General features: G+C 58.2%; 1 protein-coding gene across 1 annotated transcript; it reads right to left on the bottom strand.

Moving 5' to 3' along the window:
- Positions 1-8,494: 8,494 nt before the first annotated feature.
- On the bottom strand, positions 8,495-9,827 carry KCNJ4 (potassium inwardly rectifying channel subfamily J member 4). The gene is given in 2 exon segments (XM_087813997.1): positions 8,495-8,737; positions 8,739-9,827. Coding segments are annotated over 2 exon segments (1,332 nt in total).
- Positions 9,828-13,868: the final 4,041 nt, after the last annotated feature.

A 13,868-nucleotide genomic window follows, 5' to 3' on the forward strand; every position in this document is an offset into this window, starting at 1 on the left:
AGCTGTTTCTCCAGCACCTTCTCCGTGCCGAGCCCTCTCACGTGAGCTCAGGGAGCCCCCTGTGCGCCCCACCCCACAGGAAGCCATCTTACCCCCACTTCACGGATGGGCCCCAGGTGAAGAAGGGTCAGGCCTGGGATATTCCAGCTTCGATCGGCCATCCGAGTTCCTGCAGGACCACAGGCACGTCCCTTCCCCTTTCTGGACATCAGTCTCGCCATCTATAAATTCCAGATGGGGTCAGAGTCCAGCTGTGACTCTGTGACATGCTTCCTGGGGAGGCTGACAGAGAGCTGGGGGTTGGGAGGCGGCCAGGATGGCAGAGGAGTGTTCCGAGTCTGCCTTCCCCAGCCACCGCCTCCAGCAGACCCATTTTCCAGGCCGTCAGGTGAGGCCTGCCTGTCTCCAAGGGAAGAGAGCCCAGGATCTGTGCCTGACGCTGTGTGGCGGGATCGATGTGCACTGTGCATGTCCACAGGTCATTGTCGCTGCCCCTGTGAAAGTGGAACTATTGATTTCATGTCATTCTTACAGATGAAGCCCAGAGAGGGAAGCATCTCTCCCAGGACGACCCAGACCAAGCCCCACCCTTCTGCTGCCTCCTTCCTGATGCAACAGAGCCTCGCGCTGTTCCCCCAGGGCCTGGGTCCTTGGCTGTCGGGGGTGCCAAGGCCTATGCAGCCCCTCCTCACCCACCCCTCTCCTGCTGGCCCTGAGCTAGGAGTCCCTGCGCCCAGCTCTCCTCGGTGTCCGCCTCCGCTGCTCGCTGTGCTCCGTTGCCCGTCTGCGCTCCTCTCACCTGTCATGGACAAGACTACAGGGGCCAGTCTATTTCTTCCACTTCCCTGTCACTAAACTGTCCCAATCCCCCCCCCCCCACACGCCTGCTGAGGCTCCTCTGGCAGCATCCCTGGTCCTGCCTGTCTCGTTTCTGAGCCCAGAAAGCTGTCCCTCCTGTGCCTGCTGCCCACCCAGCTTCCTTCAGAGGCCCCAGAAGAGTCTCAGGCTGCATGGAGGCCAGACGCCATCCAGGCTGCCACCCTGCCCGCCCTATTCAGGCAGCTCCCCGCCCCTGCCCACCTCCCGCTCGGGCCCACTCAGCCCCCACATGCAGCTTCCCGAGTGTTTCTCCCTCCCTCACTCCTCTGCTCCAAGACTGCCCAGGGCTCCCCACTGCCTACCGGGGGAGGCCCTAGATCTTCATTGTCCTCACTTGCCCCAGCCCCCCAGTAGCAACTGTCTTTGGCCATGGGCATCCCCATCTCCTGCCTCAATCTCCTACCAGCTGACCCTCGCCCCACCCCTGCCATGGCTCAGGAGCTGGACCACCGTCAACTCTAGGCCGGAGAGCCCGGGTAGAGCACCTCGGTGCCGCATGGCCCTGAGTTGCCTCTCTGAACCTCCTCATGTATAAATGGGGATAGATTCCCCCACTCAGGGCTGATGGGGAATATCAAATGAGAAACCAAAAGTTAAGGGGCTTTGTAACCTGTAGAGTGCAGGCCTGTAATTGTTCTGTTTATCACCAACGGAATTGTTGAGATTAACCTCAAACTAATAGGAGGCTGGTGGGGGGGCTTAGGGGTGGCTCTAGGGGCCAATGTCACTATCCCCACCTCACAGGTAAGGAAAGAGGCTCGGGATGTACAGTTACTGAGCCCAAATTAGCCTGTCCCCTGTCCCCAATCACGCAAAGCTGGGGAGAGGGCTACTTGTCCCCTCTGGCCTCTGGGATGTCCATCTTCACCTCAGGTTTTAGTGGCTTCATGGTCCAGCCTCTGCGAGGCCTCGGCCCAGGGTCCAGCAGTGCAGGGGCCCACCCTGCCCCTACAGCTCTCTTTGTCAGCTTCTCCATTTGCAAGGCTGCCCTGGCCACTCTGGGTTTCCTATGGAGCACCCCCCACCCCCCAGCTTTTGCAAGGATTCTCCTCAGGGACACTCCTCACAGCGACAGCTCATGGGGAGGGCTCTCCCCCTTCCTCTCTGCTTGGCTGGGATTTCTCCCTCCTGGGCCCTCCAGAGCACCTGGCTGCTTCCCCATAGACTCTGGGCCGGGCCTTGGGGAGGAGAAGCCACCATCTGCCTCTTCACATCCATGTCCCCCAACCCCAACACCCCTCTTTCTCTGCAGTCTGACAGGCGCGAGTGCCTCCCTCCCTCTCAAACTCTGCAGAGCCCTTCTCCCTCTGCCTCCCTCTGCCTGCTGATCTCTGTCTGTCTGCCACCATCTCTCGGCCATTGCCTCTCCATCTCTCTCTAATCCCATCACTATTTGTCTCAGCCTCTCTGAGTCTCCCCCATCCCCCATCTTTGTCAACTGCTCCCACATCAGTGTATAATATCCCTTCCACTCTGTCACCACAGCCTGAACCCTCTCCCACCTCCGTGGACTTGCCCTTAGCCCCCTTGACAGGTGTTGACAGGGAGGCCCAGGAGGAGGGGAGGAAGGAGGGGATTCAACAGGCTTGGAAGTCCCTGGGGCTGAGAAGGGGGACAGTGAATCAAGCCTCCGCTCTCTTGGCAAGGAAGGCCCCAGAAGTGCAAGGGGCAGGTATTGGCCTCAAGACCCTCATTCCAGGGGCCATGTCTTAGGAGGAGGTGATCCTGGTGACAGGCAGGGAGTCAGGAGCCCTGTTCTGGATGGGGCTCTGTACCTGCCCCTCAGTGTGACATTTCAACCCCTCTCCTTGGGCCTTTCCTCTGTCTGCAGGGTCCCCTTTTGGCCTCCTTTCCACTGTGGGCACCTTGAGAGCTGACAATAGCTTCCATCCAGCAGGGGCTCTTGCCTACCTGCCCCGTTGCCATGGTGCTTGCAGCTGCGGTGGACAGCTATGGTGACTGTAACCAGGGAGCCCTGTCTGTATCTCAAGCTTGAGCAAGGGACAGGGATTGCCCACAGTCCCTCCTGGCGTTAGCAGCAGGCCCCAGGCAGAGGCCTCAGGACCCCCAGCTGAGGGCTTCTTCCTAGCACCAAGCCAAGGGTTGAAGGGCTGAGGACCCAGGCCCTGTTTGGTTCAGGGCCTGAATCCTCTCTCCTCCTTGCTCATAGTAGGTGCTCAACAAATATTTATTGAATGAAGGAATAAATGAATGACACAGAAGCCCTTTGAAATCTGTAATGGGTGAGCCGATGACAAGAGCTCGGGCAAATGCCTCTGGCTGGGGGCTTTGCACTGGGGCACGTGTAGGGATTTTTACCCCAGACTTGAGCAGTCAGCTAATGGCGTGAGGAGTAGGCCCTGGAGGTTGCCAGTGGTTGCAACAGGCACCAAAGAGAGACTTGGGCATCCTCCCAATTTTACCAAGTGCCAGTTCTGCTCTTCCCCACCCTCTCCCCAGACCTCCTACCCTCTTCTAGAGGGCACAGGAGTAGAATCCTAGGTTGTCCCACAGGTCAGGGCCCTAGAGGTCCATAAGTCCAGTGTCTAGCTCTAAAGAGAGGGAAATTGAGGTTCAGAGAAGGAGGAGATTACCCAGGATCACACAGTAAGTCAGAGCCCAAGGCTCTTCTCCAGCCTCCCAGTCCTCATACCTGAGACCTAAGTGATCTATCAAGTTTCCCTTTTTGCACGGTTGCTGGGAAGCTCAGAGGTCAGTTTTCAAACTATGTCTCATATGATAAGCCCATCAGAATACTTTCTGGAAGGCTACTCACATTTATTGGGGTCCACTAATGTGCCCGACAGACACCATGCCATGTCTGATCACATATGAGGTCTGATTGAATCCACACGACAACGTGTGAGATAGATATGAATGGCCCTTTGTAACAGACGAGGAAACAGGTTCAGAGACACACATCAGCTTGCCCAGAGTCACAGAGCTCGTCAGTGCTAGCAGCAGAACTCAAACCTGGGACCCCTTGGCTCTCACACCCACGATCTTTCCTCTGTATAAACATGCATGTAAATGCCAGTGCTCTTGGCTCTGTGTCCGGTGCCATCGCTGTGCCCACTGCCAGCCATTCCTGCCCATCTGCGCTCACCCTCTCAACTCACCCCTTGAGAAGCCGTGGAAGGGGAGCTGGGTTTCAAACTTCTCCCTTTTCTGATCCTTGGACCCAAGTCTACACTGTCCCGCTGGAAGATGCTGGGGGTTACACTTTGGAGGGTCCGGCAAATGTAGCCCAGGATTCTGTTAGTACTTAGTCTGAGCCAATGGCCACGAGAGGAAAAAGTGAAACGACAGGAACAGAAAACTGCAGAGGTGCCGAGCACAGCCCTGGGTAGGAGGAGGGAAGACAGGATCTGGAGACGCTGGGGAAGGCAGGCCACGGAGCCGGGGGTTCCTGGGGGCCCGGGCTTGGCTTCATGCTCCGCGGCCTCCGTTGGAAATTCTTTTCTTTTTTTTAATTGAATTTATTGGGATGACATTGTTGAAATTCTTCATTTTCTTTTTGAACTTGTGTTTTGCAGGTAAGTCCAGTGGGACAACGGCGCATAAGCAGAGGAGGTTACCTGAAGAAAGGAGACGCTGTAACTTTAGTGTTTTTAATGGCAGTTTCCCCAACTTTTGAACAAGGGACACACATTTTCACTTTGCAACGGTTCCGCGTGCGGCGGTGGGAAGGGCTGGGACCCAGGGCAGCGGGATCCCGGCTACGCCCCTCTGGGCCTCAGTTCCCCCACCTGTAAGTGAGGGGTCGGCCCGCTGGGCGCTGTGCTCCTGTGAACATTGCGTTGTCATTAGAAATGGAAAGCACGGAGAGCCCGTCAACACCGAGGGAAGTCAGTACCCAGGGAAAGCGACGGCGAGAAAGCCAGGCCCGGGGAGCGGACGATCACAGGCAGCGAGGCGGGGACTCAGGCGGCCAGGCCCGGCCAGCTGCCCACCGCCCTCCGGGCTCTTCTCTCTGCTTCTTTAAGCGATTTGGGTCCACAGGGAGAACAAGTGTTTCAGGCGTGGGCCGGAAGGAAGCCAAGGTGAGCCCCCAAGAACTAGGCCTGGATGGTGGGATTTTAGGCAAGACAGGGGGCAGGTTTCAGCATCCTTAGGCTACGCTGCCTCCTCTCCCCGCCTGCCCCCCCTTCCTTCTCTCCTGCCTCCCACCCCTCCCCTGGGCTGTGACCCGAGGGGGAAGCGAGAGCGCAGGGCAGGGACGATGGGGGGTGAGGAAGGGGCCCCTTCAGCCAGTCCATTTCCGCCAGTCCAAGCGCCTCGATAGCTAAGGCTCGTACACGCCCAGATACAGTGATCCCCCTCTCAGCCGTCAGGAGCCTGCAGCCAGGGAGATGGGGCGGAGGTGGGGGAAGGCAGGTGGGAGGGCTGTGGAAGGGGAACAGGTGGGAGCAGGCAGGTGAGTCAACAGGGAGCCGAGCGGAGCCGAGCAGGGCTGCAGCCGAGCCTCCCAGCCCCCCTGCAGCTGTGTGCTAGCCTCCCCGAACCCTGTGGCCCCCTCTCCCGTGCCCTCCCCATGCCCACCCCCAGTGCCCACAATGGCACTTCGCTTTGGCACCCCAGAAAGTCCTTGCTATGGGCTCTTGTCAAAACTTGCTTCTCCTGTGTCCCCCAGGTCAGCTCGATGTTGACAAAGAGGCCTCCTAGAGGAGTCACTGTCACTAGTGTCTGAGCCAGTGACAAACTGGTGACGAGGAAAGTGTTTGGGAGGGACTTTGAAGCGCCCCCACGTCACTCTGGATGGGAGGCCATCTTAGGAAGAGCCTGCGTGTACCTCTCCCCGCCTGTCCTCGTGGGTGTGGGCTGGGTAACCTCTAAGATGTGTCCCAGGTGGAAGGTCCTGAGGCTAAGTTGCTTGAGCCCGAGGTCATCTTTAGTCACTGCTGCTCACCCAGGTGTCTGCCTGAAGGAAGCAGACAGGTGAGCTTGAGACCCTGTGAGGTCTCCCCAGGGCCTGCAGGGGCTGGGTAGAGGGACATCTCTGATGAGCCCCTGGCTTGTGGGCGGTGAGACCCCCCGGGGTGCTCCCACCTGGCAGAAGGGCACCAGGGGCCCTTCCAAGAGCATTGGCAGCTGGGCTGCTCACGTAGCCCCTGCCTGCGGGGGGATGGGAGTGAAGGGGAAGCTGGCAGTTGTCACCTTGGTTCAAGCCAGCCCCTTAATTCGGGGTCTTCAGGTCCTCATCTGAGGCCAAGTCCTTGTCCTACCTACCTTTTGGGGTTTGGCAGGAACTCAGTGAACTAAAGGATGTGAAAGATGTTATGCAAATGAGAGACATGATGAGTTATTTGTTGGGGGACTTGGATCCCAGGGAGCCTCTATCTCCAGGAAAGACGCCTCATGTTCTTTTATTAAGCTGTTGAAGCACATGGGACGCACAGTGATTTACCCAAATGGCAGCCATGCTGCCAGCGCTGGTGAAACGGGTCATTCACAAAGCAGTGCACAGCACTTCACAGTGGGTGAGCTTGCCTGTTGGTTCCCTGTGTTTCCTGAGGTAGCTGGCACCTTTGCATAGAAGATTCCTGAGAATGAAGAGGGTGCCCTCTGCTTCCTTGCACACCGAACGCTGGGTACACAGTTGAACAGAGCTAGAGATGGGAGTAGCCCTCAGACCCAAAGCTTCTGCGGCAGACGACCAAGTTACGGCCACAGTCCCATCCTGGTGCCTTTGCCCTCTGCAACGTGACTTGACCAATCTCCCAAGAGGCGGAGCCAATTCCCCCCCCTTTGAACCTGGGTTGGCCTCGTGGCCTGGACTGGCTCAAGAGGCCTTGCAGCTGCTGCCTGAAACACCACGAAGGAATTTGGTGAAGGAGAAGAGGCCCCTGCCGTAGCCAGACCAGCTGCCTGACGTGGCGAGGCCATCTTGGCCTCACAGCTGAGCTGACGTTCCAGCTGAGCATAGCGCCTGGAGTGAGCCCAGAAGAAACCAGATAAGGAGCCACCCAGCCCACCCATAGAGGCTTGAGAAAAGAAACCCTTGTCTGAGTTTTGGGGTGGTTTGTTACATAGCACTGGCTAACTGAAGCCCAGAGAAGGGAAAGGACTTACTCAAGGCCTCACAGCAAGGCAGAGACCAAGTCTGACTATGACCAGGTTTCCCAGCTGCTCCCAGAGCCCTTCCCACCACAGTGTCCTGCGGCCAACTTGATCAGCCCAGCCCCTGTGTGTGTGTGTGTGTGTGTGTGCATGGGTGTGCGGGGCTGTAAGTCAGTGGGCCCTTCCCACTTCCCCTGAGTTATAAAGGGTTGGCTGACATCCACACAAGATTCTCCTGTCCCTCACCTCTTGGGAGGGAGGAATGGTTCATCCCATTCTATAGGTGATGAACTGAGGCAAAACTGATGGACAGCTTGCTGGCAGCCACACAGCTAGAAGGTAGCAAAGCTCTAACTCAGACCCACTCAAGCCTCTGAGGCCCACTCAGAATCCTTCCCACTGGCTCCCAGGAAGGGGAATGGCAGGTGACAAAGTTCCCTCCAAGGGTTGGTGTTTCAGAAAGGGACACACACACACAGACACACACTTATCCATATACACATATGTACCATACACACATCCATACCCCCCACACAATACACACAGGCATGACACACACAACATGCACATGTACACACATAGCATACTTACACACCACACATACACACATATGGATCACACACATAACACACATACACACATACACACATACAGATCACACACATACCACACACATACACACCATATACACATACGGATCACACACATACCACACATATAACACCCGCATCACGTTGGCCTCTCTCTATCTATCTCTTCTTCCCAACCCTCCATCTTCAACCAACCTACCCCAATGGACCATATACTTTATTAAAAATATATAGTTACAAACTCCATTGTCAATCTGGGTTGGGCCCGGGGGGCTTGGAGAAACCACAGAGAGGGATGGCCTTTGTCCCTTGGGGTCCCACCTCTGCACCCAAACCAGCACCATCCAGGCACCAGGATGGCTGGCTTTGAGGGCTCAAGGGACCAGCCAGATGGGCAGGGGAAGGGGCGAGGCTTGCGGGGGGTGGGGGGTGCACAGGGTGGGACTGCGCCTCCTTGTCCTGCAGGTACAAATGGCAGAAGGTGGATTGGGTGCCTCCATCTCTCTCCATTTATAGATATTTACAAAAGAAAGTCATGAACAACAGGTCACAGTCATGCAAAAGAAACGCACTCCTCCCTCCCTCCCCCAAAACTCCCCCCCTGCCCACCCCAGACCCTATGATGCCCACCCTCCAGAAGTCCAGCCGCTTTCCCCAAGGTTCTGAGAACAAAGGGCGCACGTCCTTGAAGGGTGGGTGGGGAAAGGGTGGTGAGTCTGTGGGCCCCGAACCACCAGCAGGTAGGCATTGGGAACCCGGGTGACAGGGCTGAGGGTTTCCTGGGCCCTTCCCAGGCCTGCGTTCTGGAGTCAGTAGGAAGAGGTCCCTCAGCTTTGAAGCCCCCACCTCTCTCCAGAAGGTTCACGGAGCCAGGGTCAGGTCTGTCCTGAGTGTGGAGGGGGTGTCCTGTACCCCGCCCCCCAGCAGGGGCTCTTGTGGGAGGCGACGCGGGCAGGGCCCGGAGGTCAGATGGCCGACTCCCTACGGTAGGAGATGTTGTCCAGCGGGAGGGTGGCCTGCATGCGCTCCAGGTCCAGGTGGCTGCCGAACTCGAGCATCCGGATGATGCCCGCCTCCTCCTTGGAGCCTGCCTCCAGGCCCAGGCCCGCGGCCACGGCCGCCGCGGCCGCCTCCTCCTCCAGCTCCTCCTCCTCCTGGCTCAGCAGGGCCAGCTCGTTCTCGTAGCAGAAGGCACTGGGCGGGGGGGGGCGGGGCGGGCAGCACCGTGATCTTGCTCTCCTGCAGCTCCCGGGCGGAGCAGCAGGGCGTGCCGGCCACCTCGTAGGTCTTGTGGAAGCGCGAGTAGTCCACCTTGTAGTGGCTCTTCTCCTCGAAGACCACGGGCTCGAAGCGGTGGCCCCACAAGATCTCGCTGGCCAGGTAGGAGCTGCGGGCCTGGGTGGTCATGGCTGTGGCCTCCACCATGCCCTCGAGGATGACCACGATCTCAAAGTCCTCGGACTCCAGCTCCTCCTTGCCCATGCCGTACAGGGGGCTGTCCTCATCTATCTCGTGGACGATGATGATGGGCGACACCAGGAAGATGCGGTCCAGGCCAATGTCATAGCCCACGTTGAGGTCCCGCTGGTCCAGCGGCAGGTACTCGCCCTCCTGGGTCATGTAGGGCTTAATGAGCTGGGCCCGCACGTGGGCCTCCACGATGTGGCTCTTGCGCAGGTTGCCCACGCGCCACATCAGGCAGAGCTTGCCGTCACGCACCGAGATGACCGCGTGGTGGCTGAACAGCAGTGTCTGCGCCCGCTTCTTGGGCCTGGCCATCTTGGCCATGATGGTGCCGATCATGAAGGAGTCAATGACGCAGCCCACGATGGACTGGACGACCACGGCAATGACCGCCAGCGGGCACTCCTCCGTCACGCACCGGAACCCGTAGCCGATGGTCGTCTGCGTCTCCACCGAGAACAGGAAGGCGCCCAGGAAGCCGTTCACGTGCATGATGCATGGCTTGGGGGTCACTGGGGCCGCCCCACCGCTGCCCACGGGGGCCCCCGCCGTGGCCACCACTGGGCTGGCCTCCAGGTCACCGTGGAAGAAGGCGATGCACCAGAACAGGAGGCCAAAGAAGAGCCAGGAGACGAGGAAGGCCGCGGAGAAGATCATGAGCATGTAGCGCCAGCGCGTGTCCACGCAGGTGGTGAAGATGTCCGCCATGTAGCGCTGCGACTTGTTGCTCAGGTTGGCGAAGTAGACGTTGCATTGGCCGTTCTTCTTGACGAAGCGGTTGCGGCGTTTCCGCCGGGGCACGTGGGCCTGCCCGTTGCGGCTGTGCCCGAGCATGTCCTGAAGCAGGCGTGGTCACCTGGGAAGACACAGGGCCTGGGCGAGAGGGGGAAGCCAGACACGTGAGATGCTGGGGGCAAGGGGCTGCCGTCGGGGTGGCCTCTCCGGGGGCCCGGGAACCCAGGCTCCGGTGGCAAGGCCCCCACCCAAAGATACTCAGAAGGGGAAGAGCCTGGACTGGCACCTGAGACCTCCCCCGCCCTGGCCAGCAGAGCGTGACAGTGAAGGTGGTTCTGACGACAGTGTGGGAGTGTCGGGACCTGAGCCAGTGCCTCCGTGGCTAGCCCAGCTCCGGGTTTGGGGGCTCTCTGCCAGGCCAGAAGCTGAGGCGTCCAGGATCCAGGTCCTAGTCCCAGCCCCTCACGCTGCGCCCCCCAACCCTCCTTTGCCCGTGGTTCCAAGCCCGAGCTTCCCAGTGCTCATCTTGGCTCCAGCCTCCCAGCAGTAGCCCTGAGCAGAGGGAGCTGCGAGTGCTCTGGCCCCAGCTCACCTCCCTGGGTTCAGCCTCTGCCTTCTTGGGTCTTTGGGGGGCTGGATGTTCTCCTGTCCTGTCCAATATGATAACCACTGGCTACCTGTGGCTCTTTACATTTACTTAAAATTAAATAAAAATTTCACTCAGTTCCACGGTTGCACAGGCATGTTTCAAATTCAGGTGCTCGTGGCTGCTGGCGACCCTCCTGGACAGAGCTGATACAGGACACTTCCATTGTTGTAGAAAGTCCTACTGGGCAATGCTGGGACCTGCATCCCCACCTCTGTTCCTGTCGTGTCCCCAGACTTGTTGGGAGCAGTGGTGGGTGAAGACAGCAACGGTGGTCAAGACAGAGGAAGGGGGAACCCTGGCCTGGCTCCTGTGTAGGTATCACTATTCCCATGTCCTAAGAAAGGGAAGAGAGGCTCAGAGAGGGGCAGTGACCTGCCCAAGGCCACACAGCTGATAGGTGGGTCCAAGCCCAGGCGAGTCTAGCTCTTAGCCCCCACGTGCTGTCAACATCGATGAGTCCACGGTGTGGAGACTCCGAGTGGGGGAGGTTACACACCCACTGACCAGCAGTGTCACCTTCGGACAGTGCATTTCACCTCTTTGCGCCTCACTTTGTTTATCAGTAAAATAGGGACCAAACCCTACCTCACAGGACTCAAGGAGATGGTAGGTGCTCGGTGAGAGCCAGTTGCCCTCCTGCCTGCCTTCCCGCTTCCCCGGAGCAGGAGGAAGCTGGCAGAGGCAGGACTGGGCTGTCAGCATCCCCAGCTGTTTCAGCAGAGGCGGCCCCTCACCCCACCGGGTGGCGGGTGGCGGGTGTTGGGCGCACCAGCTGGGCCCCTGGAGGGCAGACCCTCCCTCCATCCCTCCCTTCCACTGCCCCGGGAGAGAGAGATGGTGCTGCCCCAGCGGCTGGCAGGGCCGGCCCAAGCCTCGGTTCCTGGTAACGTTTTGGCCCGGAATTATATAAGGCTGAAAGTTTCTATTTTCTGTTCTATTCTTCTTCCTGATCTAATTGTGCATCTGTGGCAATGTTTATACACTTCCCCGGTTCAGGACAACTCGGTTGCCGCAGCAACCGGTGCGCACCAACGCTGTAATTTAGAGATCAACAGCTCCAGAGCCTGCCTCTTCCAGGGAGAAACGCCCTCTCAGCCCAGGGAGACTGAGCCCTGCGCCCACCTCCCCCACGGTCACCCCACCCCTGCTCTGGGTTCTTCTCCCTTCTCCCCCTCAGAGGAGCTCCCTGGGTCCCACAGTCCTGGATGGAAGTCCAAGATCCACCATGTAACTTGCGCAAGTTACTTGATTGACCTAAACCTCAGTCCCTTCATCTGGAAAATGGGATCGGTGAGACTCATCAGCCTGAAGACCTAACGGGTAATGATGGCGCATGATGCTGGCCCTTAGGGGTCATAATTTCACCTGGGCATCCCCGGCTCTCTCTGCCACCTCTCCCAGAGTCACAACAGCCAGGGTGCTGGGTGCACCTTCTAGGCCAGAAACAGTTTGCAGGGAGATCCTCCTTCATTCAACATCTCTGCTCTGTCCCTTCGTCGTAAATGCCTCTATTAATGTCACTGAGGAACCAGAGCAAGTAGGAACAGATGATCCCTGATTTTAAGACCCTCATTTTGCATCTAAGGCCAAGGAAGCCAGAGCTGGGACAGACTTGCTAAGAGGGGGTGGACCGGCCTCCTCACTCCCACTCCAGAGCTCCTGGCAGAAGGTGAAGGTGCCCCTGGGAAGGGGAGCTTCTTCCCTGGAGGGCACTGAGGTGAGGTTTGGCCCCAGCAGGCCCTGGCCCCACAGACCACAGGTCTCCAAGAAAGTGGCAGAGGGGACAAAGTGTGGTGACCTAGCCTTTCATGGATGAGGTCACTGAGGCCCAGAGAGGGTGAGAGCCTTGTCCAAGGCCAGGGGACCCCTGGTTCTCTGCCCAGAGGGACTGTCCCTGAGCTGGAGGAGGTTCTGGTCTGCAGGAGAGGGCTCTCCACGAGGTCCCCGCTCCCCAGCACAGTCCACTGTTCTCAATTTGTGAGTAGAAATGCCAGGAGTCTAGGCCAAGCCCATGCCCAGGGTCAGCCCCAAGGCTCCACATATCCCCACCCCTACACTCAGACTCCCAACTTCAGTCCTCACCCCAGCCCATCACCCCAGGCCCAGGCATCACCCCCTCCCCCTGCGCCTCCTCTCCTGGTCACAGCAATGCTCCTGAGCCCCTGCTCCGTGCCCGCCCTTGGCCCATGCTACCTCGGGGTACTCAGAAATGTTTATTCCTGGGCGGTGGGGAAAGCTGCCTCCGGGCACAGGTGCGCCCCCCAGACCCAGCACCCTCCAGCACGGAGGAGCCTGTGTGTGGCCTGTCCCCCTAAAGCCCCTTGCCTGCAGGGACCTGCGCAAATAAGAGAACACCTCTGTCACTCCGAGCAGAAACGAGAGGCCCACCTGCCAGCGCGTGGGCAGACCGCACCGTGCCCGACCAAAAAGTGAAAAGTACGAAGCCTGGCCTTGTGCCTCCATGTGACAACTACGGGAAGAGGGCCAGGTTTTCTTTCCCTTGTTTGTCACATGGGGCTTCCTGATGAAGGCACAATAGCCCGAGGGAAAAGAGCAAAAGAGAAGGGGCACAGGCGGCAAAAGATGGGCGAGAGGCATTGGCAATTCGGCACCATGCTCTTCTGAATATGTGTTGAGAGAGAGCACGCATGTGTACCCGGTTGTTTAGGGGCCTGTATCACGTCTGCAATAAACTGCACTTTCCTGGAAGGCAGGGAGCTGGTCTAATCTGCTTGCTGGGTTGTGGAGGCCCCGGGAGGCGGGGTCCCTCTCATAGCCTTGCTGGGGGACCTCAAGCAAGTCCTTCTTCCTGCCTGGGTGCTTCCTCTAGGCACTGCCCTTTCTTCTAAGGCTGCATCCCCGGACTCCTTTTGTGGTAAAGATTCTTTCTTTGGGGCAACGATGGGGATGCCACATGCTGGCTGCTTTTTACAAATTTAGTGTCCTTTCTTGGCAAAGTGAAGGAATGACAATGCTGTGTCAATTACCACTTTTAAAAAAATTCTACTGTGGGACTTTCAATAATAAAGATTAAAAAAAATTTTTTTTAAAGTTTACTGTGTTGTGAATGTCCAAAATCTGAAGCCCCTAGTCCAGACTTCATTGGACAACTAGGGAAACTGAGGCAGGGAGCAGGGATGTGGCAAGGTGAGTCAGCAGTTGGCCAAGGACCCCAGGGAGATAGTGAAGGTGACTAGCAGGGGGTAAGGGGGCTGGAGACCCTGCCTGTCAGGGGTCCAGAGGACATAGGAAGAACACCCTGCTCCTGTCACCTCTGCTTTTGTGACCCTGATTTTCCCTCTGATTTTGTGACACTGAATGCCTCTCCTCCTTTGCAAATGAAAAGCTGATAGAGTGGCAGCAGCCCCGGTGGGTTCCAGCAACCGGGCGAGTCTCCCCGTGCGCATCCTCACCACGCGTGGGACACATGGGGGCCGCGCCTCGGGTGGCCTCCAGCCCCAGACAGCAGCAGCAGGAGCGAGTCTGAGACC

This window comes from Miniopterus natalensis, chromosome 2 (genome assembly GCF_054644295.1).
Source record: "Miniopterus natalensis isolate mMinNat1 chromosome 2, mMinNat1.hap1, whole genome shotgun sequence".
Classification (NCBI taxonomy): domain Eukaryota; kingdom Metazoa; phylum Chordata; class Mammalia; order Chiroptera; family Miniopteridae; genus Miniopterus; species Miniopterus natalensis.